This window comes from Hypanus sabinus, chromosome 2 (assembly GCF_030144855.1).
Source record: "Hypanus sabinus isolate sHypSab1 chromosome 2, sHypSab1.hap1, whole genome shotgun sequence".
Lineage (NCBI taxonomy): Eukaryota > Metazoa > Chordata > Chondrichthyes > Myliobatiformes > Dasyatidae > Hypanus > Hypanus sabinus.
In genome coordinates this window covers 208820791-208848215 of record NC_082707.1, presented here as the reverse complement: position 1 = coordinate 208848215, position 27425 = coordinate 208820791, and the positions used below count along the sequence as shown (strand labels likewise).

General features: G+C 40.7%; 1 protein-coding gene across 1 annotated transcript in view; it reads left to right on the top strand.

The window, feature by feature from the left end:
• The window catches only part of LOC132390105 (protein unc-79 homolog), a 625175-nt gene that overhangs the window by 96796 nt on the left and 500954 nt on the right, over positions 1-27425 (top strand). Inside the window, exon 11 of the mRNA XM_059962702.1 lies at positions 2019-2047. Within this exon, the coding sequence (XP_059818685.1) occupies positions 2019-2047 (29 nt within the window). The remainder of the gene's footprint in view (positions 1-2018; positions 2048-27425) is intronic.

Below are 27425 nucleotides of genomic sequence, written 5' to 3'. Positions count from 1 at the left end.
CAGTGAGCATGTGGCTTCCCTCCAGGTGCTCTAGTTTCCTCCCAGATTCCAAAAGCAGACAGGTCGGTAGGTCCATTAGTCACATGGGCTGTAAGTGCCTGTTATTGTGCGGTATCCCTATGCGACCTCAACATGGATGGCCTGTGCTGGTCCAGATAGATCTTAGGCCTCAAATTATATTATCAGAGGCTTCAACATGAATTTTGAACAATAGTTTGTTACAAGAGTCACCCCTTGTACTAACAATCAGTGAGGCACAGAGAACCTGTGTTAACCGACAAGTAACTTTTATTGTCTCAACTCCCTGCATGTACCCCATGAGAATCCCTGACCCTCCATGAACAGTCAATGATGAAAAAAGGTATTACCCTGGAAAGGAGTTTACACTGGCCAAGCATTCCTTGTAGTCCTGATCTCCACGTGTCCATGGGGTCCTCCTTATCTGCGATGGTTGGTTTCTGGTTACTGGAGAGTTATCATCCCTGCATATTTGGAGCTCCTGACTCTCATAGTGTTCCTAATCAATTGAACTGTTGGTTTTCCATCCCATTGGCTTAACATCACCTGACCTACTTGGGTTGCGTTTTTACTGGTTCTTGTACACGAGTACAACCCAAAATTGTCTCCTGGTTCTGGCCACCCCAGCCTTGTGTATTTGTGTCTTTCAACTCTGACTGGTCCAAATCAGTTAAATGAGGCGACACAGACGGAGTCTAATAAGGTTATAGATTGTTTCTTTGTTAGGTCTGACATTTTACATAATAAGTAGCTACTCGTCTGAGAATGGTCTCCGGTTCAGTAGGTGAAGCTCCTTGTGTCCATGTTCAATTGCTCTGATTAGATTATCCCAGAGCAAGAATCAGTTCAGAGTCCACAGAATGTGAGGAACTCCTGTCCTTGATTAATCAAATCCAGTAATTGCAAACAGTGGTTTATTTTGGCCAATGTGTTTTTAGTAGCTGTCAAAAATGCTGTGCATATAATGCACCTCCAGGGATGGGCATAGGTAAGGTAGATAGTAACTGAAGTGTCAAGGTAGTATAGTGGTTAGTGTAAACGCTATTATGTGCCAGCAGCCTGAGTTCAATTCTCTCTGCTGTCTGTAAGGAGTGTGTATGTTCTCCCCATGATCGCATGGATTTCTGCTGGGTACTCTGGTTTCCTCCCACATTCCAAAAATGTACTGGTTAGTAGGTTAATCAGACATATGGTCTGTAATTGGGTGAAATAAGGTCATTGGGCAGTTAGAGCCTGTTGTCTTTAAGAACACACCTGCCTGTTCAAAGTGGAAGACCACTCAAGAGATTTCTTTTGGAAATAAATGAGGGAAAACCCTTTAAATGACACCTGTAAAATACTTTATCAAATGGTGCAACATCCATTGATACTTTAAAGCTATTGGAAGCATATATTGGGTATGACATGTTATGATTTTGTATCATTAAAATAATCATTCTTATTTGTTAATTTATTTGTGGTAATATTATTTTGAGTTGTGTCGTGCACTTTGGTATGTATGTATATCACCAGACGTGTGCACCTTGGTCCAGAGGAACATTCCATTGTTTGGTGGTATACATGTACTGTACACGGCTGAATAACAATAATTTGAGCTTGGTACTAAATGAGCATTACATGGCAAACTATAAGCTTGCTGCTGACAAATTGGATTAATGCACATAGATACCTGATGATTGTTGTGGATGTGCTAGGCTAATCGGCCTATTTCTATGCTGAATGACTGTGACTAAAATTAAAGGGCGTGACCTTGCCTCCATTTTGGTTTCTGTTGATCCCAATTGTTACCGCACAATCTAAATTTCTGGACCTTCAATTAATTTCCATTGTTAATCATTAAAAGTGGTTATTAAAGGCTTTCATGTATATTCTGATTTCTGGTTATTTCATTAAAAACACTGGCAAAATTTAATTTTGCAGAATTGATAATTTTTCATGAACACTCCCACAATGAGTATTATTATATAAATTGACATGTTTGTATCTCTTCAACTTTACAGCTGAAATTTCTGCTATTTGTCAGAAGAAGGTAAGACAAGTGAAAAAGTGTTAATGGTTTTCATCTTGTGATTTATTGGCATGCTTCTGTCAGTTCATTCTAGAATGCAATAAGTTATAAGCTGTTGACTGCACTTGCATTCCAATGTGGTTTTGTGAGTTTGTCAGTGTATCAGGCAACTAAATTGAAAAATCTCCAGTAATTACAAACTCATTCAGCATTTATGAGCTAATAGAAAGGAAGTGAATACCAGGCTAAAATTTATTTTGCCCACAGAAGGTAAAATAAATAGTAAATTACTTTTAGAAATTGCCATAGTTTTGGTCGAGAAATAGATTAATGTGATATATCAAAGTTCAAAAGTTTGAAGTAAATTTATTACCATTTACTACCCTGACATTCATTTTCTTATGGGCATTCAGAATGGATGCAGTAGAATCAATGAAAAAAATCACACACAAGACAGACAAGTAAGCAACTGTGCAAATACAAAAAAGAAAATATTAATAATTAAACAATAAGTATTGAGAACACAATTTGCAAAGACCTTAAAAGTGTGTCCCTAGATTTTACAATCAGTTCAGAAATAGTGTGAGTGAAGTTATCTTCTGGTTCAAGAGACTTTCCAGAATCAGAAATCACTTCTTCAAAAAAAAAGGTAAAAGGCAATTGATTCAAAGCTAAAGCAATAAAAATGAATGAAGCCAAATGAATGAATGTTCCATATGCTCACCACCCTCTGAGTGAATAAGTTACCCCTCAGGTCCCTTTCAAATATTTCCCTTCTTGCCTTAAACCTAGTCCAGTAGTTTAGGACTCCCCAACTCTGGGGGAAAGAGTTGTTATCCTCTTACCTCTTCTTCTCAGAATTGTAAATATTTCTGTAAGGTCACCCCCTCATTCTGCTATATTCCAGGGAATAACCACTCAGGATGCTGGACTGCTAGATAGGGAAACCTCTCCCTAGGAAAACCACTCTTCCCAGTTTAATTAAATCTTTTTGATTACATAGTGACCAAAACTATGCACTTGACTTTCCAAAATGCATTATTTGTAGCAAAATTAATTTGCTATTCCTTGGCCTATTTCCCTAACTGATTAAGATCCTCCTGTAATCTTTAATAACCACCTTCTTCATTAACAACAATACTTGATTTCATGTCATCCACTAACTTGCTGATTAAGGCTTGTGCATTCTCATCTGAATCATTTATATAAACAACAGTGGTTCCAATATTGAACCCTGCAACACTGAATTAGTATCAGGTTTAATATCACTGCCATAAGGAATGTTGTGAAATTTGTTGTTTTGCGGCAACATTACATTGCAATTTGTAATTTAAAAAACTGTACATTAAACTAAGAACTACACATAAAAAAAGAAAATTAAATGAGTAGTGCAAAAAGCGAGGGAAAAATAGTGAGACAGTATTCATGGGCTCATTGTCCATTGAGAAGTCTGGTGGTGAATGGAAAGAAGCTGTATCTGAATCGTTGCATGTGTGTCTTCTGGCTACTGTACTTCACCCTCGATGGTAGCAATGAGAAGAGATCATGTTCTGGGTGATGGGGTACTTAATGATGGATGCCACCCATTTTGAAGCTCACCTATTGAAGACGTCTTTAATGCTGAGGAGACTAGTGTCCATGATGGAGCTGTTTGAGTTTACATTTTTTGAAGCTTTTTCCAATCCTGTGTAATGGCCCCTGGATACCAGACAGTGATGTAACTGGTTAGAATGCTCTCTGTTGTGTTTTCTTTGTAATTACATCACTATGTTGGGCACAGGATTAATCCTCAGAGATGTTGATGTCTGGGAACTTGAAACTGCTCTGATTCTAACTCTGATTCCTTGATGAGGACTAGTGTGTATTCCATCAACTTCCCTGTCCTGAGGTCCACAGTCAATTCCTTGGTCCTACTGATGTTGAGTGAATATTTGTTGCAGCGACACCACTCAACCAGCTGATCTATCTCTCTCCTGTATGACTGTTTGTCACCATCTGAAATTCTGCCAACAATTCTGTCATCAGCAAATTTATAGATGGCATTTGAGCTAAACCTGGCCACACTATCCTGAAACCTCATTCTTAATAACAGACTCCAACACTTTCCCAACCAATGACGCTAGGCTAACTGGCCTATAATTTCCTTTCTTTTGCCTTCCTCCTTTTTACAGAGTGGAGTGATGTTTGCAATCTTCCTGTCCTCTGGGATCATGCCAACATCAAGTGATTCTTGAAAATTCATGACCAATGCTTCAGCAACCTCTCTCAGGACTCTGGGATGTAGTCCATCTGGACCAGGTGACTTATCCACCTTAACACCTTTGAGTTCACCTAGCACTTTGTAACAGGAAAGGCACTCACTCCTGCTCCCTGAACTCATGGACTTCTGACACACTGCTAGTGCCTTACACAGTGAGGACAGATGCAAAATACCCATTAAATTCAATGCCATTTCCTTGTCCCCCATTACTAGCTCACCAGCATCTTTTTTTTCAAATAATGTCAGGAAAGATGTTATCCCACAAGAGTAAGAAATGCTCCGCAGCGACTAAATCTTTAGCCCAGAATGGGATAGTTTAAAATTTACTATGCTGTGAATACAGTAGCCAGAGATGCAATTGAGTTGCAGTCAGGATGAAAGTGAGCTTGAACAAAATTGCAATATATAAACAGAACCGGCCTGGCCAAACAAATTGTGTTGCCATTATGGCAGAAGCTCACATACACCAGACCAATGCAGGTTTAAAGGCAAAACTTGCAGAAAACGCAACAAGGTAGGACACATACACAGAGCATGTTGAGCAGACAAAAATAAATGGACTGCAGAAACAAGGGAAAAAGATAAAAAGTCAAGTTGCATGCTGTTGATCACAACTCTGACAATGATGAGAGTGACACAGGACTGGGTAGCTCTGTGAGTTAAGAGTTCTTGTGCAAGACTCCCAGAAGCTCAACTCACAGATTGAGCCTGTTCTAAAGAAGGCAAATACAATGCTGCCATTTATTTCAATGGGAATTGAATATAAAAGCATGTTGCGGCCTGCACACGCGGGACTTGAACCGCCATCAGGAGCCGCGGGCAGACACGCGGTAGCGCGTTTGGAACTACCCACTCGGGGCGGACCTTCCAGGAACAGACTGATGTCACATCCGCCCTGCGGGTCACAGGGGCCCACGGGAGGGGAGATTTAAGCGCATGATTTTAAATCAGTAAAGGCATTCTGAGTTCAGCTCTTTCTGCCTCCGTGTGTTTCTTTAGTAGCGCATTGCACGCGACTACATTGGTGACCCCAACGTTCCAGACGGCATCTGGAGCTGACGACTCAGCGACTAGCCATGAGTTTGAGGAACTCGCACAGCGCGGTCTATCTGAAGCTCCCGACTTTCTGGGCCACTCAGCCCCACGTTTGGTTCGAGCAGGCTGAGGCCCAGTTCAATATCAGAGACATTACAGCCGACGCCACGCAGAACGTGGTCAGCACGCTCGACCAGGAGACGGCAGGCTGAATCATCGACTTCCTACACCAGCCACCAACGGAGGACAGGTACACTAAGCTTAAGGCATTCCTGATCTGTACCTTCGGACTCTCCCGCCACGAACGGGCCGTGCGGCTCCTACACACAGACCGCCTGGGTGACCGTACGCCATCCGAGCTCATGAATGATATGCTGGTGCTCATGGACGGCCATAAGCCGTGCGTTTTATTTGAACAATTGTTCCTTGAGCAAATGCCAGAGTACATTCACCTCCTCCTCGCGAGTGAGAATTTCAGCGACCCACGCAGGGTCGCGGCTAAAGCAGACTTCCTTTGGTACAGCAAGCAATGTGGAGCAGCCTCCATTGGCCTAGCCACGATCGCGCGCCCCAAAGCCCAGGCCCCGCAACCGAAGTCGTCGAGACTCACTGGGGAGAAAGACAGAAGTTCAGAACAATGGTGTTTCTATCACCAAAGATGGGGCTCAGGCGCGTGCTGCTGCCGTCCACCATGTGCTTTTCCGGGAAACACCGGGGCCAGCCGTTGCTGATGGCTACGACAGCTGGCCGCCGAGACAGCCTCCTGTACCTCTGGAACCGACACTCCGGGCGGCGCTTCCTGGTAGACACCCGGGCCGAAGTCAGTGTACTCCCCCCCTCGAACATGGTCCTAGGGTCCCAGGCCCCGAACTCACTGCTGCAAATGGCACCAGTATTTGGATGTATGGCCCATGAACTATCTCACTGCATTTTGGGTCCAGCCGTTTCACTTGGACTTTCACGTTGGCAGTGGTGTCACAGCCACTACTAGGGGCAGATTTCCTACGAGCCAACTGCCTCCTCGTCGACCTAAAAGGCCAGCGTTTGATCCATGCCGAGACGCTCCAGACTTTCCAGTTCGGAGAAGCCAAGCTACCAGCCCTCCACCTGGATTCCGTGACCCTCTCGGGTAGCAAATTTGCCAGGGTGTTGGCGGAATTCCCCTCCATAGTCACCCCGCAGTTCTCCACGGCCGACCCCAAGCACAGCGTGCAGCACCACATCCCCATGCAAGGACCGCTGCTGCACGCCTGAGTTCGCAGGCTCCCACCCGACAAGCTCCACCTCATCAAGGAGGAGTTCTGTAAGATAGAAGAGCTGGGAATCATACACCGCTCAGACAGCCCGTGGGCATCCCCGCTGCACATGGTGCCCAAGTCCACAGGAGGATGGAGGCCCTGCAGAGACTACAGAAGGCTTAACGATGCCACAACCGCCGACAGATACCCGGTACCCCACATCCAGGACTTCACAGTGAATCCGCACGGAGCGACCATCTTCTCGAAATCAACCTGGTCAGGGGATACCATCAGATCCCAGTGCACCCCGATGACGTGCCCAAGACAGCCCTCATCACCCCGTTCGGCTTGTTCAAATTCCTGAGGATGTCTTTCGGTCTCAAGAATGCAGCCCAAACTTTCCAAAGGTTCATGGACTCGGTGGACCGCGGCCTAGATTTCGTGTTCATTTACTTGGACGATATCCTGGTGGGTGGCCAGCAGTTCACACCAAGAGCACGTGGCACATTTGTGCCAGCTCTGCCAACGCCTGCTTGACTACAGACTGGCAATCAATCTGGCGAAGTGCCAGTTCAGGCTGATGGAGATTGACTTCTTGGGCCGCAGAGTCAACCAACGTGGTGCAGTTCCCCTACCGGACAAGGTCCAGGCCAACTGCCAGTTCCCCAAGCCCAGCACGGTCAAGGGCCTGCAGGAGTTTGTAGGGATGGTCAACTTTTACCATCGGTTTGTGCCGTCGGTGCCCTGCATCATGAGACCCTTGTTCAGCCTGATGGCCGGCAAGGCCAAAGAAGTGGCATGGGATGTGGTGTCCACGGTGGTGTTCGAGCAGGCCAAGGAGGCGCTGGCAAAGGCAGCCCTCCTAGTGCACCCGAGAGTCAATGTACCCACGGCACTCACAGTCGACGCTTCCGACACGGCAGTTGGTGGAGTCCTGGAGCAGCTCGTCGAGGACCAGTGGTGACCACTCGCTTTCTTCATCTGGAACCTATGGCCACCAGAGGCAAAGTACAGTGCTTTTAACGGAGAGTTGCTAGCGCTCTAACTGGCTGTCTGGCATTTCTGGTACTTTCTTGAGGGAAGGGAGTTCACTGTGTATACGGACCTCAAGCCCCTCACCTTCACACTGGCCAAGGTATCGGACCCATGGTCGGCTCAGCAGCAGAGGCATCTGTCCTTTATTTCAGAATTCACCATGGACGTCCGCCACATCGCAGGGAAGAACAACGTCATCACCGACACGCTGTCTCGCCCCTGCCTCTACTCAGTAGGCATATCGTCTTCAGGAATAGACTACGCAGCACTGACGGAAACACAATGGTCGGACACTGAGATCCTGGCTTACCGCATCGTCGTTTCGGGGCTCCAGTTGGAGAACGTCTCCATTGGCCGGGCAGCGGACTCCTGTGCGACGTGTCTACCGGCAAACCCTGACCTGTGGTACCAGCAGCATGGAGGCACCGGGTGTTCAACACGCTCCACGACCTGGCCCACCCGTCCATCCGGGCGTCCATCAAGATGGTAGTGGACAGATTCGTCTGGCACGGTTTGCGCAAACAGGTCGGCCACTGGGCCAGGACCTGCGTATACTGCCAGACCGCCAGAGTCCAGCGGCATGTGAAGTCTCCCCTCCAGTAGTTCCAGCAGACACACAGGAGGTTCCAACACATCCACTTGGACATCGTCGGCTCCCTGCCAGTCTCCCGGGGCACCAGGTATGTCTTTAACATGGTAGACAGGTTCACCAGATGGCCGGAAGCCGTACTGCTTGCAGACACGTCCTGCACCAGGACGCTCATTGCAAACTGGATCGCCAGGTTCGGCCTCCCAACGGAAATCACCTCTGACAGAGGGGCGCAGTCCACGTCTGGTTTGTGGACAGCACTGGCACAGCTCCTGGGCACCCAGCTACATCACACCACAGCGTACCATCCCCAGTCCAACGGTTTGGTAGAGCGATTCCACCGGCATCTCAAGTCGGCCCTGATGCCTCAGGGGCCCCAACTGGACAGATGAGCTTCCCTGGGTCCTACTGGGCATCTGCACAGCCCCCAGGGAGGACCTGGACACCTCCTCGGCGGAATTGGTCTACGGTGCCCCCCTGACAGTCCCAGGCGAATTCGTACCAGAGGCCTGAGGTTCGGAAGAAACTCCAGCAGCGGTGCTAATGAGGCTGCGAGACAAGGTAGGGACCCTGGCACCGGTCCCGACCTCCAGGCATTGTCCCACGCCTTCCTTCACCCCTAAAGACCTCCGAGACTGTGAGTATGTTTTTATTCGCAGTGGCATGCACAGGTCATCTGTACAGCGGCCGTACAAGGGACCTTTCAAGGTGATCTGGCAAAACAGAACCACGTGTGTCATGGAGATGGGTGTCCAGGAAGAGACTCTTACAGTGGACCGCCTCAAACTGGCGCACTTAGACATTGGGCAACCAGTGAGGGTACCTGCACCGCGCTGGCGAGTCCGTCCATCCAGGCAAGCCACACAGACTTGGGGCTCCACTCCCCCTGATGGACGTTTCTTGGGGGGAGGTCTGATGGCCCGCACACACGGAATTCGAACTGCCATCGGGAGCCGTGGTCAGACATGTTTGCGTGTTTGGAACCACCCGCTCAGGGTGGACCTTCCAAGGACAGTCTGACGTCATGCCCGCCCTGCGGGTCACAGGGGCCCATAGGAGGGGAGATTTAAGCGCGCGATTTTGAATCAGTAAAGCCATTCTGAGTTCAGCTCTCTCTGCCTCTGTGTGTTTCTTTAGTAGCTTGTTGCACGCGACTACAAGCAAGGAGATAATGCTGAGGCTTTATAAGTCACTAGTCAGGCTGCACTTAGAATATTGTCAACAGTTTTGGGCCCCATATTGTAGAAAGGATGTTTGTTATCGGAGAGAGTCCAGAGGAGGTTCAGAAGGTTGATTCAGGAAATGAAGGGGTTAACATATGAGGAGTGTTTGCTTGCTTTGAGCCTGTACTCACTGGATTTTAGAAGAATGTGTGGGGATCTCAATGAAACCTACTGAATGTTGAAAGGACTAGATAAGTGGATTTTTGCTATGGTGGGGTTATCCAGAACTAAAGGGCACTGCCTCAAAATTGAGGGGTGACCTTTTAGAACAGAGGTAAGGAAGATCCATGATGGAATTGCGGAGCAGACTCGATGGGCTGAATGGCCTAATTCTGCTGCTATGTCTTGTGGACTACAGACCCCCACCCATATATCCGCTGTAGTGAATTAGTGATGTTCCATCTCCAATGACGCTTCAGTCAGTAACACTGTCCTGAAATCAGTCATCCACAGGCCTACACTGTGTAGGTGGCACCGTCCAAACCGCGGCTGGAGAATGTTGGAAAATGGTCGGCCAGCAAGCACTAGGAAGGGGAACTCATCTACTGCAACAAAAAAAAATGCAGTGTGAGTGCCGCCTGCGGTTCAGGTCTTTGATAGAACTCCAAACACCTTGAAAAAGAAAAAAAGAGATGTTGAAGAGAGGATTTTAAGCTGTTTTCACAGATGAGCTCAAAGAGGTGGTCACTTGGCACCATCTTAAATTCACCCTATGGTGGTGCAGAAAGAAAAAACATGCTGCATTTCAGCAGGTAGGTCGTCATCTCGTCGTCTTTTGTTTTGAAACTTCCTCATCGCCTCTGCTGTTTCGCAAGTTCAGAAACCATTCGAAAAAACATGGGAGCTTGTACTTAGTTTATTTTCTTTAGTGAGATGCTCACATATGACATGGTGGTAAAATGACATAATTAGCAGAATTACTGTATAACCTGCAATGAATTAGGCAAACAAAAATGCTTAATCAAGCAATATATTTACAATATTATGCAAAATTACTGAAATATTGAATACACTACATTACCTATAGCTTAGCTATAAACTCTAACTCAATATAGTTTAGATAACTAAAAAGGCAATACGGGGAGAAAATACGAGGTACAAAGGTAAGCTAGCCAAGAATATAAAGGAGGATAGTAAAAGCTTCTTTAAGTATGTGAAGAGGAAAAAATAGTTAAGACCAAAGTTGGGCCCTTGAAGACAGAAGTGGGTGAATTTATTATGGGGAACAAGGAAATGGCGGAACAGTTGAACAGGTACTTTGGATCTGTTTTCGCTAGGGAAGACACCGACAATCTCTCAGATGTAATAGTGGCCAGAGGACCTAGGGTAATGGAGGAACTGAAGGAAATTCATATTCGGCAGAAAATGGTGCTGGATAACTGATGGGACTGAAGGCTGTTAAATCCCCAGGGCCTGATGGTCTGCATCCCAGGGTACTTAAGGAGGTGGCTCAAGAAATCGTGGATGCATTGGTAATCATTTTTTTTTGTTCTAATGATTCAACATCAGTTCTTGTGGATTGGAGGGTAGCTAATGCTATCCCACTTTTTAAGAAAGGATGGAGAGAGAAAACAAAGAATTATAGACCAGTTAGCCTGACATCAGTGGTGGGGAAGATGCTGGAGTCAATTATAAAAGATGAAATAGCGGCACATTTGGATAGCAGTAACATGATTGGTCCGAGTCAGCATGGATTTACGAAGGGGAAATCGTGCTTGACTAATCTTCTGGAATTCTTTGAGGATGTGACTATGAAAATGGACAAGGGAGAGCCAGTGGATGTAGTGTACCTGGACTTTCAGAAAGCCTTTGTTAAGGTCCCACGTAGGAGATTACTAGGCAAAATTAGAGCACATGGTATTGAGGGTAGGGTACTGACATGGATAGAAAATTGGTTGGCAGAGAGGAAACAGAGTAGGGATTAATGGGTCCCTTTCAGAATGGCAGGCAGTGACTAGTGGGGTACCGCAAGGCTCGTGCTGGGACCACAGCTATTTACAGTATACATTAATGATTTAGATGAAGGGATTAAAAGTAACATTAGCAAATTTGCAGATGACACAAAGCTGGGTGGCAGTGTGAAATGTGAGGAGGATGTTATGAGAAAGCCGGGTGACTTGGACAAGTTGGGTGAGTGGGCAGATGCGTGGTAGATGCAGCTTAATGTGGATAAATGTGAGGTTATTCACTTTGGTGGCAAGAACAGGAAGGTAGGTTACTATCTGAATGGTGTCAAGGTAGGAAAAGGGGAAGTACAATGAGATCTAAGTGTTCTTGTTCATCAGACACTGAAAATAAGCATGTAGGTACAGCAGGCAGTGAAGAAAGCTAATAGCATGTTGGCCTTCATAACAAGGGGAGTTGAGTATAGGAGCAAAGAGGTCCTTCTGCAATTGTATAGGGCCCTGGTGAGACCACACCTGGAGTATTGTGTGCAGTTGTGGTCTCCAAATTTGAGGAAGGACATTCTCGCTATTGAGGGAGTGCAGCGTAGGTTCATGAGGTTAGTTCCTGGGATGGCGGGGAAGTCATATGTTGAAAGATTGGAGCCACTGGGCTTGTATACACTGGAATTTAGAAGGATGAGAGGGGATCTGATTGAAACATTTAAGATTATTAAGGGGTTAGACATGCTCGAGGCAGGAAACATGTTCCCGATGTTGGGGGAGTCCAGAACCAGAGGCCACAGTTTAAGAATAAGGGGTAGGCTATTTCGAACGGATTTGAGGAAAAACTTTTTCACCCAGAGAATTGTGGATCTATGGAATGCTCTGCCTAAGAAGGCAGTGGAGGCCAATTCTCTGGATGCTTTCAAGAAAGAGTTAGATAGAGCCCTTAAAGATAACGGAGTCAAGGGATATGGGGAGAGGGCAGGAATGGGGTACTGATTGTGGATGATCAGCCATGATTGCAGTGAATGGTGGTGCTGGCTTGAAGGGCTGAATGGCCTACTCCTGCACCTATTGCCTGTTGTCTAATATAGAATGCATCTCCTCAAATATGTAACATATTGCTCTAGTTATACACACACACACACACACACACACACGTACTCTGTGTGTATATATGTACGACAATATGTTACAGATTTGAGTTGAGCTTATGACTACAATATAATATAAGCTATAATACAACTAAGTAGACAATCTGTAATTATGTATCACTCATAATGAATAATGCTTAATCAAGCAATACTGTATATTTACAAATATATTACTGAAATATTAAACACACTAGAACAAGGGTCTCTGCAACTACCTTTCTCACTTACCACAAAGTTGGAGGATACACACATTCAGGCCCTGGGGATTTATTCTCAATGCATTGCAAGGCTGCAAATATCTCCTCAAATATTTCCACTTCACTTGCTTCCATGAAGTCTTTGGAAAACAGCAAAGGTTAATCTTTGTTAAAAATCCTACCTATCTCCTGTCATTCAAGATATATAAGCAGCTCTGCCGATTGTAAAGGGGACCTACTTTCTCCTTAAAGAACCTGTTGGTATTTTCCTTGGCCTATCTGCCAGATCCATCTCCTTTCCTCTCTTTGCCCTTTGGTTTCCTTCTGAAGAGTATTCTTAATACTTCTATAGTCATGAAAGGATTCACTCATCTCCAAACTACTAAAACCAATGTGTGTCACCTTTTTCTTGACCTGAGCCTCAATCTTTCTCATCAGCCAAGTTCCCTAATCTTATCAACTTTACCCTTCACCTTAACAACATCATGTTGCTCCTGGACACCTGCAATCACACACTTCAAATTCTCCTACTTGCTATTCATTCCTTTCCTTCAAACACACAAGAACCTGCCTTGCTCAGTATAATTTAAAGAGCAAACATGAGGAAATCTGCAGATGCTGGAAATTCAAACAACATTCAAGCAACTGTGTGTTGCTCAGTATAAGGTGGCAGACATGTAGGCTCTTTTGATCCCTCCATGTTGCTTGATTTCACCTCTTCCTTACTCCTAATTTTCCCCAGAATGAGTCTTTATCCAGTCTCAGTAACCATATTTAAGCACATCCATTCCCCTCCTAAATACCTCGAGGTGTTCTTTTCTACTCTGTCTGCTCCATAATCCTTCTGTTGCTCTCATTTCTTGCTGATCCCACCAATTAAAATGTTGAGGAAGATTGAAATCAATGAGGATGAGAGCAGAAGGCAATCAGGTGTTCAGTGCTGTCTGCTTGCATGTGAACGGTCTCTCACTCCCTGGCGTTCAGTGCTCCTGGAGGAGGGTGCCCACATATGGATCCTCTCTCTCTCTCTCCCTCCCCCTCCCCCCCTCCTTCCCCCTTGCTTGATGGCTCTCGAATCCATGGGACTTGGGCAAAGTTGAATCGAAGCTGTTTGTGGATTCGACTCTGCAGTTCACTTTATGATGTGATTCTGGTTTTCTGTTGCTGTTTTGTGCAGTTTTGATCAGAGTGGACTAGTGCTGATAGCGAGAGACTAGTGCTGGATTGAAATGATCTGGTGTTTTGCATTCTGTGTTTTTCACTTGTTTTTTGCCATTTGTGCAATTGGTTCTTTTTTTTCTGTGTTGGGGGTTTGATGTTTTTCTGAAATGGGTTTTATAATTTTCTGTGTTTCGTGGCTGTTTGTGGGAAAATGAATCTCAGCATTGTATACTGCATATAGACTTAGATAGTAAATGTTTGAATCTTTGACTTGAAATGACAGAGCAAGGTAAAATAAACCTCTGTGTGCGAAGTGTGTGCATATATCTTGTTTTGCAATGGGAGGCCCAAACATAAACATGTCCATCCACAGTTCATCACCATTTTCACATGCCTTTCCCAAAAAGAACTGTTTCTAGATTAAGACACCTTAATTTTTATAAACTCTCTTCCTTCCCTAAGGCCAATACCAGTTGGGCAGAAATGACCATTACTTTGATAATGTGATAATGTTAATGTATCTCATATCTTTTGAAGTGTTATACCCTCAAGGTGATGCTGCTGTATCTATTGCTCGAAGTAACTCTTAATTGCAGTCATAATCAAATATTTCCAAAATTATTGGTGTACTTACACCTTATCTAATTGTACATATATGCATGTGAAAGATGCTAGCTGTGCATTCTTCCTTATGTTGAACTAATTTCACTTTGCTTTTATATGAGTGCTTTGTCTCTATACCTAGTTTATGCGATATACAAGCCATTGAATGATTTTGGCTAGAAAGAAGAAAAAGTATGTTGAATAGAAATGTTATCATTTTCTACATGACCTTTCCAGAGATTTGGTTTATTTTGTGAAGCAGTATTTGTTGCGATAATTTTTAAAATTATAATCGTAAAAGCATTCTTGAGGAGTTAATTAGATGCAGAAAAATAAACTGGTAGATGCTGGTAAACTGCTAGACACTATTACAGCTCGAGGTATGGTGTTTGGAGTTCAATTTGACATTGTCTGTAATGGGTTTGTATGTTCCTCCCTGTTAACATGTAGATTTCCTACAGGTGCTCTGGTTTCCCCCATAATCCAAAAAAATACTGGTTGGTAGATTAAATGGCCACTGTAAATTGTCCTGAGATTAGGCTAGAGTTAAGTAGGTGGGTTGCTGGGCGGAGTGGCTCATTGAGTTAGAAGGATCTATTCTACACTTTATCTTCAAATACTTAAATAAATAGATAAACAAACAGAAACTACTCCCCAACCCATTCAGAAAAGCCATACTTACAAGTTATCATGTGGATGTTTGTCCAGTGCCTGGGATGTGGATGTCTGGAATAGACTGTTCTGAGTTATATTTTAAACAGATAAATAAATTAACATTTTGAATGGAGAAGAAAGGATTGAGGAAAAATCCATTTCTATTAAAAGTGTTAATGGTTTAAAGGACTAAAGTAAATGTTATGCAAGGTGAAATTTTCCTATATTTAAATTTTCCATTACAGCTTTTTCCTTTTTTCTTAACATATAAAAGCAAATCATAGTTCTCAAAAATATAGCATTTCCATTGGTGTACTAAGCAAAAGATCCTGGCCATGCTCTCTTCTTGCTGCTGCCATCAGGAAGGAAGTACGGGAGCCCCAGGTCTCACACCACCAGTTCAGTGGAAAAAGCCTGCTTGCATTTTCTCTATCAATACCCCTCATAATTTTGTACACCTCTATCAAACTTCCCCTCAGTCTTCTATGTTCTAGGGAATAAAGTCCTAATTTATTCATCCTTTCCCTATAACTCAGATCTTCAAGTCCTGGCAACATACTTGTAAATTTTCTCTGCATTCTTTCAATCTTATTTACATCTTTTCTGTAGGTTGGTGACCAAAACTGCACACAATATTCCAAATTAGGGCTCACCATTGTTTTAAAGAATTACAACATAACATCCCAACTCCTTCATTCAGTACATTGATTTATGAAGGCCAATGTGTCAAAAGCTTTCTTTATGACCCTGTCTACCTGTGACAGAGCTTTTAGTGAATTCAGGACCTATGTTTCTCAGATCCCTTTTTTCTACCACACTCCTCATTCCCTGACAACTCACCATGTAAGACCTACCCTGGTTGGTCCTCCCAAAGAGTAACACCTCGCACTTGTCGCATTAAATTCCATCTGCCATTTTTCAGCCAATTTTTCCAGCTGGTTCAGATCCAACTGCAACCTCAGACAGACTCCATCACTGTTCCCTACATCCCCAATTGTGGTAGTTTTGTTTTTGTACATAGGTTGTTAATCCTGTTGGGTGCTGTCTTTCATTGGTTCCATTGTGCTTCTTTGTATTTATTGTGAATTTCAGGGTGGTATATAGTGACATATATGTACTTTGATAATAAATTTACTCAGAACTTTGAAATACCATTTTCCTGTCAATGTTCAAAGGAGAACTACAATGAAGTAATTTTATTTGATGAAAGCATAATATTGATTTTAATTTAGTCAATAACTTGAAATTTAGGAGTACATACTTAATTCCCTGAAGTCACATTTTTACTAACCATAAACTGCCTTTATTCAGGTATTTGTGATTTTATCAATTTTGAATACAGGTTCATTAACCTCAATGTCAGAATTGTTTTCAGTTTTAGTTTAATGTCATAAAATGATATAGTTAGTAAAATTGTATATTTTAAGAAAAAAAAGCAATTGAATAGTAGTGAACTTAACTACTTGCTGGTATCTTTGATTTTGAAGTACAGTGGAGTCTGTTAATTGGGCCATTAGTTAATCAGGGCAGTCATTGATTTGGGCCAACTCTTAAAGAACAAAAATGAATTGAGAAAATATCTGAGATTCCTTTGTTTCTTTGGGACACTATACAACTTAATTAGGACAGGAAACATTTGGTGAACGGTTTCTAACTGGTGTCAGTTGTGTGCACTTGTGTGACTGTTAGTCACTATATTGTGTTTCAAGTGAATAATTTTGAAATGGCATCAGTTGTGTGCGCTTGTGTTTGATAAGCAGTGATTTTTGTCACGATAGTTGATGCAGTAAGGCAATTCAGAACTGTTGCAGTCACTGTGGTTTCAAGCATTCAGGCTTGGAGATGCTGGAACAAGCAGGAATGAAAATAAAATTAATTTGCTGTGTCAACAAGTTAGGAACTATGAAGAATTTGAAAGTTTTGACAATCATCTTGAATATTACAATGAGATGAAGATTTGGAGGGTGTAATCATTGAAAGGTTTGTATGAAGGTAGCCCATTATCTGTTGCACTAGGTGTTTGCAATGATTTTGTTCATTTACAGTCAATCAAAAGAAAATGGCAGTGTACACTGGTTGAATTTCTCCATTGATAAGATTAGGAACTAATACAATTTTTTATTACCATAGTAGTATTGACAGTGTTCTATTGTTCTGCTTTTCATTTCACTACATAATTTGTTACTCAATTAAAAAAATTTAGAAAGATAGGCTACCATTTAACTATTTCCATGAAGTTTCTGCTAATTAACTAGAATCCACTGTGTTCTGTTTTTGATATTTGCATATCCATTCTATTTGGGCATAGACTGCACTTTCCCTTTCTGGATGAGGAGTGGACAGGGAGTTGGTGCTGGTGGAATCATAATCAAATTTAGATTTATTGTCAGTGTCACGTACCCCGTTGACTGGGTTAAAGAACCAGCAGAAATGGAAAACACGTTGGAGTCTGGTATGACTCTAAACCAATAGTGTTTACTAGTAACTAAGCCATACAGTAATATAAATGCAAATATATTGAACAGGTTAGCAATGAGATATATATATCTGTGTGTGTATGGAAATAGAAACAAAACTAGGCTCTTTCAAACGTAGGGATAAATGGATACAGTCTTTAAAAAAAAATTAATAATTTTTATTGAATTTTCAAATAGTTACAAAGGAAAAGAAGTTATCAACCTTTCCCCCCTCCCCTTAACCCCTCCCTCCTAACATATCCCTGTAGAAAGAGGAAAAAAAAGAGAGAAGAAAAAAGAAAGAAAGAAAGAGTGCCTGGATATCGGAAGATCCCCACATGCTCCACGGAGTTCGTAATAGCTTTAGTATATATATTTATTTCTTTCCCCAGATAACCAATAATTTTATCTTCGGAGCACCTATATATTTAATCCTATCTTTTGTAAGCAAGGGCGCCAAATTTTCAGAAATAGTTCATATTTATCTCTTAAATTATAAGTAATTTTTTCAAGTGGAATGCAGCTGAAAATTTCATTCTTCCAACGATCTATACTTAAGTATAAATCTGATTTCCAAGTAACTGCAATAGCCTTTTTTGCTACTGCCAATAAAATTTTTATGAATTCTTTCTGATATTTATTAATTTTGGATTTCGGTTTTATCCCTTCAATATTGCCTAGTAAAAATAATGTTGGATTATGTGGAAGTTGTGTTCCAATAATTTGTTCCAATAAAACTCTTAAATTTGTCTAAAAAGGTTGAATTTTAAAACAAGACCAAGTAGAGTGTAAAAAAAGTACCAATTTCTTGATTACATCGGAAACATTGATCAGATAAATTTGGGTTTAATTTATTTATTTTTTGTGGTGTAATATATAATTGATGTAAAAAATTATATTGCATTAATCTTAACTGGACATTTGTTGTATTTGTCATACTGTCAAGACATAGTCTTGACCAACTTGCTTCTTCAATTTTAATATTCAAATCACTTTACCATTTTTGTCTTGACTTATGAATTCCTTGTTTAATTGCCTGGTTTTGAATCAAACTATACATACAAGAAATATTTTTTTTAATTTTTCCTTTTTGAATTAAAGTTTCTATTTCATTAGGTTTTGGCAATAACATTGTTCGACCCAATTTATCTCCTAAATAAGCCCTTAATTGGAAATAACAAAAAAGAGTGTTTTTGATATTTTGTATTTATTCTTTAATTGATCAAATGACATTAATATACCTCCTTCAAAACAATCTCCTATATATCTAATCCCTTTTTGAAACCAATTGTATAAAAGTTGGTTATCCATTTTAAAAGGAATAAGTTTATTTTGAATTAAAGGTCTCTTTGCTCATAAAGATTTCTTTATCTCATCATCAACATTTATCCTATCCCATAAATCAATCATATGTTTTAATATAGGAGATTCTTTCTTTTCCCGTATCCATTTAGATTCCCACTTATATATAAAATATTCTGGTATATTTTCTCCTATTTTATCTAATTCTATTCTAATCCATGCCTGTTTATCTTCATCAAAAAAAGATGCAATAAATCTAAGTTGATTTGCTTTATAATAATTCTTAAAGTTTGGAAATTGTAACCCTCCTAGGTCAAATTTCCATGTCAATTTTTCCAACGATATTCTTGACATCTTGCCTTTCCAAAGGAACTTCCTCACACATTTATTTAATTCTTGAAAAAACTTCTGCGGTAATTGTGTTGGTAGTGTTTGGAATAAATATTGTAATATAGGGAATATATTCATTTTTACAGCATTTATTGTGCCTACTAATGTTATTGGTAATGTAATCCATTTATCAAGATCTTCTTGAATTTTTTTCAATAATGGTAAATAATTTAATTTATATAAATTCTTTATATCATTATCAACTCTTATACCTAAATATTTTATACCATTTATTGGCCATCTAAATTGAGTTATTAGTCGACATTGACTATAATCTCCTTTAGTAAGGGGTAGAATTTCAATTTTATCCCATTTTATTTTGTAGCCTGATATTTTCCCATATTCTTCCAATCTAGAAGATAATTTACGCAGCAAATACAATGGGTTTGTTAAATAAAGCAAAACATTGTCAGCAAATAAATTAATCTTATATTCCTCCTGGTTAACTCTGAAACCAATAATATCTGGGTCAGTTCTAATTAATTCAGCTAATGGTTCCATCGCCAACTCAAATAAAGCAGGTGATAATGGGCAACCTTGTCTAGTTGACCTTGTTAACTGAAATGATGTTGAAATTTGGCCATTTGTCACCACTTTAGCTTTGGGGTTAGTATTTAAGGTTTTAATCCATTTTATAAAAGATACTCCTAATCCATATTTTTCCAATACCTTAAATAAAAAATCCCATTCCAATGTATCAAATGCTTTTTCTGCCTCCAAAGCAACTGCCACACTCATTTCTTCCCTCTTTTGTGCCAAATGAATTATGCTAAGTAACCGAGTTTCATTATCTGTCGATTGTCTATTTTTGATAAATCCTGTTTGATCCATATGTATTAATTTTGGTAAGTATTTAGATAATCTATTAGATAAAATTTTTGCTATTATTTTATAGTTGGTATTCAACAAAGAAATAGGTCTATATGATGTTGGCTTTAAAAGATCTCTATCTTTTTTTTTGGCAATACTATTAAAATAGCTGTCGAAAAAGATTCTTGAAGTTTATGCGTTCTTTCCACTTGGTATATTAACTCCATAAAAGGAGGAATTAGTAAATCTTTAAACTTTTTATAAAATTCAGGCGGAAAACCATCCTCTCCTGAGGACTTATTACTCTGAAGTGATCCTAAAGCTTCTTTGACCTCTTTTAATGTAAAAGGCATATCTAATCCCTTCTGTTCTTCCGAATTCAATTTTGGAAGAGTTATTTGTGATAAAAACCTTTCTATCTCAACAATATCATTTTGTGATTCTGATTGATACAGTTCAGAATAAAATTTTTTTAAAGTTTCATTAATTTCTAAAGGTTTATAAGTAATTTTATTTATACTTGTTCTAATTGTATTTATCGTTTTGGAAATCTGGTCTGTTTTTAACTGCCAAGCAAGAATTTTGTGTGATCTTTCACTTAGTTCGTAATATCTCTGTTTAGTTCTCATAATTGCTTTTTCTGTTCTGTATGTTTGAAGTGTATTATATTGTAACTTCTTGTTAACAAGTTGTCTTCATTTTTCTTCTGTCATATATCTTTGGGATTCTTTTTCTAATTTTGTAATCTCTTTTTCCAATTGATCTATTTCTACCATATATTCCTTCTTAATTTTAGAAGTATAACTTATTATCTGGCCTCTCAAATATCGCTTCCCATACTATAAATTTATCATCAACTGAATGTAAATTTGTATCTAAAAAAAACGGAATCTGCTTTTCCATGAAATCACAAAAATCTTGATGTTTTAATAATATTGAATTAAATCTCCAACCGTAAATTGATTCCTCGTTACCCATCATTATCATTGTCATTGTCATTGTCAAGGGGGAATGATCCGACAATATTCTTGCTTTATATTCCATATTTTTCACTCTGTCTTGAATATTCATTGATAATAGAAAAAAATCTATCCTTGAATAAGTTTTATGTCTATTTGAATAAAATGAGTAATCTCTTTCTTTTGGATTAATTCTTCTCCATATATCAATCAAATTTAAATCTTTCATCAATGATAAAGTTAATTTTGCTACTTTTGATTTTGTAACAACTTTTGTTGATCTATCTAAAACTGGGTCCAGACAAAAATTAAAATCTCCACCTATTAATATTTTTTCATGTGCATCAGCCAAATTCAAAAAGGCCTCTTGTATAAATTTTACATCATTTTCATTTGGTGCATAAATATTCATAAGAGTCCATAGTTCTGAAAAAATTTGACAATGTATAATTACATATCTCCCCACAGAATCAATTAATACATTTCATATTTTAATTGGTAACGTTTTATTAACCAAAATTGCAACTTCCCTCGCCTTTGAATTAAATGAAGCTGCAATAACATTTCCGACCCAACCGCTCTTAAATTCTGATGTTCTATCTCTGTTAAGTGTGTTTCTTGTAAAAAAAAAGCTATATCTATTTTCATTTTCTTAATGTATGTTAAAATTCTTTTTCTTTTCGCTGGTCAATCTATCGAGCATTTTCTGTCGCTCTCTCTCATTGCGCTGGACGCCTCCCTCTCTCTCTCTCTTAATAGCAGCACAGTTCATAGGGTCAGTTCGGGACCCCGTTTCAAACTAGGTTTTCCCATGACATCAGTGACATATGTGATGTGAAATTTGTTTTGTAGCAAGGCATAAAACTACTGTGAATTACAAAAATAGTCCAAAATACTTATGTTTGAAAAAATGTAAAGTGCAATGTATAGGGCAATGCACAATCAGAATATCTTTCACAGTGGTACAGGAAGGACATGAGATCCAGGTTGCTAAAGTAAGGGATTGACACTATTGCCTTTATCAGTCAGGGCATTGTTAAAAGGTTTGGGACATCGTGTTACAACTGTACAAGATGTTGGTGAGACCATATCTAGAGCATGTGCAGTTCTGGTTGGGTAGCTGCAGGAAAGATGTCTTAAGTTGGAATGAGTGTAGAAAAGTTTCACATGTATGTTATCAGGTCTGTAGAGTTTGATTGATAATGAGAGGATAGATCAGTTGAGGATTTCTTTCCTTTTAATGTGGGAGGCTGAGAGGCGAAGATAAGACAGATTATCACATTCTTTTTCCCAGGATAGGGGAGCCTCAAGCTAGAGGCCGTAGATTTAAAGTGAAGGGAAAGTTTTCATGTAGAGGTTGGTAAATATGTGGAACAAACTGCTCAATGAAGTGTAAGTAGTGGGTGCGTTTACAATGTTTAAAAGACATTTAGGCAGGTACATGGCAGTCAAAAAGGTTGAAAGAGATATGGGCTAGATGGCATGGATGAGTTGGGCTATCTAAGTGGGTGATTCATGAAATTACAAAGATATAGCTAGATGTGGAGAAGAGACAGACCAAGCTGTGGTTGTTTTCTTTCTGACACACAGCAGGCTGGGCAGAGTATGGGAGGTAAGGTTGGATGAATAGCTACACACACACAGTGCTGGAAGAACTCAGCAGGTCAGGCAACATCTCTGGAATGAATAAATACTCAATGTTTCAGGCCAAGACCCTTCATCTGGATTGTGTAGGAAACGATATGTTCCCTTGGACCCTATGAGAGGTGTTGGTGCGTGGCCAAGTGGCTAAGGCGTTGGTCTATTGATCTGAAGGTCGCTAGTTCGAGCCTCAGCTAAGGCAATGTGTTGTGTCCTTGTGCAAGGCACTTAACCACACATTGCTTTGCGACTACACTGGTGCCAAGCCGTATCGTCCCTTGCCCTTCCCTTGGACAACATTGGTGGGAGACTTGCAGCATGGATAATTGCTGGTCTCCCATACAACCCTTCCCAGGCCTGTGCCCTGGAAACTTTCCAAGGTGCAAATCCATGCTCTCTAGAGACTAATAGATGCCTGTGTGAGAGGCTAGTACAGAAATTGCAGGGGCATTTAAAACATCCTTAGCCACAGGTGAGGTGCTGGGGGATTGGAGGATAACCAATGTTGATCAGTTGTTTTAAAAAGCTCTAAGAATAAACTTGGAAATTTTTGGCTGCTGAGCCTGACATCAGTAGTGCAAAAGTTATTGGAAGGTTTTCTGAGGGACTGAATATATAAGTATTTGGATATGCAGGGACTGATTAGGGATAGTCAACCTGGCTTTGTGCATAGAGCATTTTTCAAGTAGGTTACCGGGAGAGACAATAAATGTTGCCTACAAGGCCTTTGACAAGGTCCCATATGGGAAGATGGTCAAGAAGGTTTAGTCACTTGGCATTCAACATGAGGTAGTACTTTGGATTAGCATTGGCTCCACAGAAGGAGGCACAGTGTGGCTGTAGATGGTCACTTCTCTGACTGGAGGCCTGTGACTAGTGAAGTGCTGCTGGGTCTGCTTTTGTTTGTCATCTACATCAATGATCTGGATGATAATGTGGTAAACTGCCATCAGCAAATTTGTGGATGACACTAGGGTGGTGATGTAGTTGATAGCAAGGAATGCTATCAGAGTTTGCAGTAGCATCTGAAAAAAATTGGCTGAAGAATAGCAGATAAAATTTAATGCGACAAGTATGAGTTGCTGCTCTTTGGAAGGACCAACCAGGGTAGGTCTTACACGGTGAGTTGTAGGGCACTGATGAGTGTTGACGAATAAAGGTATCTAGGAATGCAGGTCCCTAATTCATTGAAGTCATGTCACAGGTAGATAGGGTTATAATGAAAGCTTTTGGCGCATTAGCCTTCTTAAATCAGTGTATTGAATACAGAAGTTGGGATGTTATGTTGAAATTGTTTATGTAACCCTTACCCACAGGCTGGTATATGTCTAGGGGAAAAAAGGAGATCCAGCCACTCTCCAACCCACCTCCGGTACACACAGGTGCTGTGAGAATCGAGTTAATGCCTCACGCCCGCCAACAGTATCAAACCCACAACAAATACCGTTATGAAATACACTTTAAAGAGTTTACTAAAATTAAAAAATAGTAGGCAATACAATATATATATATATATATATATATATATATACACAAGGAAAAAAACAAAAGGCGCCAACTTATCAAAGTTCAGTCTGTTTAGTGCACTCGTTGGAGCTCAATCAACGAACCAATCGACCCATCCGGCCGTCGCACCTGGGACCACCCCGGTGGTCTTACGAGCAGTCCAGCACACGTCCACCTTCCTCGGCGTCTTCCTCGGCCTCTCCCAAAAAACCCGCGAAAACCCCTCCCCCAAGTTCCCAGCATCACAAGACACAATGACATTCCCCATTGATTAACAAATGAATACAATTACCATATCTAAAGTGAAACAACGGCTAGAGAAACACTTATCTGACAAAGAAACATTCCTACTTGTAACAAACCAAAGAGGCCATTTTGAGTAACATACCCAGGACATTGTACATTTACAACTTTGGTGAGCCCTAATTTGGAATATTGTGTGCAGTTTTGGTCACCTACCTACCTACAGGATATACATAAATAAGACTGAAAGAATGCAGAGAAAATTTACAAGAATGTTGCCAGGACCTGAGTTATAGGGAAAGGGTGAATAGGTTAGGACTTTATTCCCTATAACATAGGAGGCTGAGGGGAGATTTGATAGAGGTGTACAAACTGATGCAAGATGGCGGCGTGACGCAGTGCGCGGCAGCCACTTTGGAATGAGTATCTGTAATCTGTCATGTAGGATGCAGTGTACAATCTGTCAGTGTAGGATGCAGTGATTTGATGGAAACGGATGTGTGAAGCATGGAGGAACATCTGGTGAAACTTTTGAAATGCCTGTTTTGCTGCCGCTGCTACTGTGCGATCGGAAAAATCTCCGGGAGGAAGGCCCGGAATCCTTGGCTTTACCTGTTGCTTGGCGGCCGGGGCCGGGGTCGAATCACTCGGCAGAGATGGTGCTCGGTGTCAGAGGGCTGGTTGGAGGCTCGAAGTTTTCAGACGGACTTGGAGTTGCCTGTGGTCGGGGCCCCCAGAGTGCTGTATCGGCAAGCTGCGGCGCTGGAGGTTCATGGCAGGAAGAGTTTTTCTTCCTTATACTGTCTGCGTGAGATGATGGGCTGTCGGGACTTTGCGACTTTCTTTTAAACCGTACCATGGACTACTCTTTATCAGATTACGGTATTGCTTTGCACTGTTGAAACTATATGTTATAATTATGTGGTCTTTGTCAGTTAGTCTTTTATCAATTATGGTATTGTCTGCACTGTTGAAACTATATGTTAACTATAACTATATGTAACTATATGGTTTTGTGTAGGTCTTGTAGCTTTAGTTTTGTCTGATGAGTTTGTAGTTCCTTTCCAGGGAACGTGCTAAGACGGTAGCGCAATATTGATACGCAGCAGCCTCTCCAGACTCTGGATTGGGGATTACCAAACGTTATGTGGTTTTTCTTGTGTGGTCTGTTTTGTGCTTTTTCATGATATCATTCTGGAGAACGTTGTCTCATTTTTTAACTGCATTGTATTTGTGGTTTATAAATGACAATAAACTGAATCTGAATCTGAAAATTATGAAGGGTATCAACCACTAAGGTTGGGTGAGACTACAACTAGAGGTCATAGGTTAAGGGTGAAAGATGGAATGTTTAAGGGGAACATGGGGAACTACTTCATTCAGAGGGTGGTGAGAATATGGAATAATCTGCCAGCACAAGTCATGGATGTGGGGTCGATTTCAATTTTGAAGAGAAATTTGGATAGGTACGTGGATGGGTGGGGTATGGAGGTCTATACTCTGGGTGCTGGTTGATGGGACTAGCCAAATTTATGGTTCAGCACAGATTAGAATGACCTATTTCTGTGCTGGAGTGTTTTATGACTCCATGACTCTAAGTGGTCTCTTTAGGATTCAGTTTCTTAAATCTCCAATATGGTTAAGTCATTATGAAGATGCTAACAGAGAATCTTCATTATTTGTACAGCATTGTATAATAATTGTTAATGACTTTATGTATAAATTTTTAATAAGCCCTCCAGTTACTTCCAAAGTTAATTTTGTTGTATTTCCTTTTGCATAATTTATTGGGCCTTGGATGCTGAAGGAAATTGAGATGTTTCTTTGTATTAATGTTCTACTTGCTGTTTCTGTTCTATTCCACATGATTTATTAAATCCTCCTCACATACGCACAGCAGGGAAAATCTGGTCTTACTTGAACTCATATCTTTTAGTGTTCTTAAAACTACTCTTGGAAATAATTTTTAAAACTGCTGTTGATTAGATTAATGTAAGAATGCAATATTTGTGTGTCATTCAGTTTTCATCTTACACTGTAAGGATACTGAGGTATGTCATTCCCTTAGATAGAAAATGTTATTTTGGACAAATTTTAGAATTTAAAATGTCATACCAGTGCATTGCACTAACAATACATAGTAATATAGTCATTATTCTTCAACAATACAAGGTATGTGTCTTAGATAGATTGGAAGAATGGGCAAAGCATTCATCTGGCAAACACTACTGCAGCGTAAAAGCCCGTGTCAACAGGCTATGGGACAGCTTCTTTCTACAAGTCATTAGACTTTTAAATACATATGTCTGTACATTGAGACAGAGTCATAACAAAAGATTTTTACTCCCTCACATTGTGGGATGGATGTAAGATTTAAATCTAAATTCTAAAAGTGGCAGGTGGAAAACAGTGTTGGGAAGTGTATGGTTATGCACTTTGGTAGAAGGAATAAAAGCATAAACTTTTTTTCTAAATGGAGAGAGAATTAAAAAATCTGAGGTGCAAAGGGACTTGGGTGTCCTTGTGCATAATTCCCTAAAGGTTAATTTGCAGGTTGAGTTGGTGGTGAGGAAGACAAATACAATGTTAGCATTCATTTTGAATGGACTAGAGCAGAGGTCGGCAACCTTTATCACTGAAAGAGCCATTTAGACCTGTTTCCCACAGAAAAGAAAACACTGGGAGCCACAAAACCAGGTTGACATTTAAAATGAAATTACACTGCATACATCGTTTTTTTTGCCTTTATGCTATGTATAAACAAACTATAATGTGTTGCATTTATGCAATCGATGAACTCCTGCAAAGAAAACAAAATTACATTTCTGCATGCAACAAAAACATTTTGATCTCCGAAAAAACAGACGTAGGGTTGAAGGTTACTTTTAAGTAAAATACTCAATGTCTATTTGAGTCCTTCTTGTATTTATGAAAAACGCCAAACTTAAATTGTCCGCCAGCAGCAAACCAAAAATAACGTCAGCCAGCTGTCAACCTGAAAAATAAAAGTACTATTTCACTGAACAATGAAAAACATTGGGTATATGTAAAATA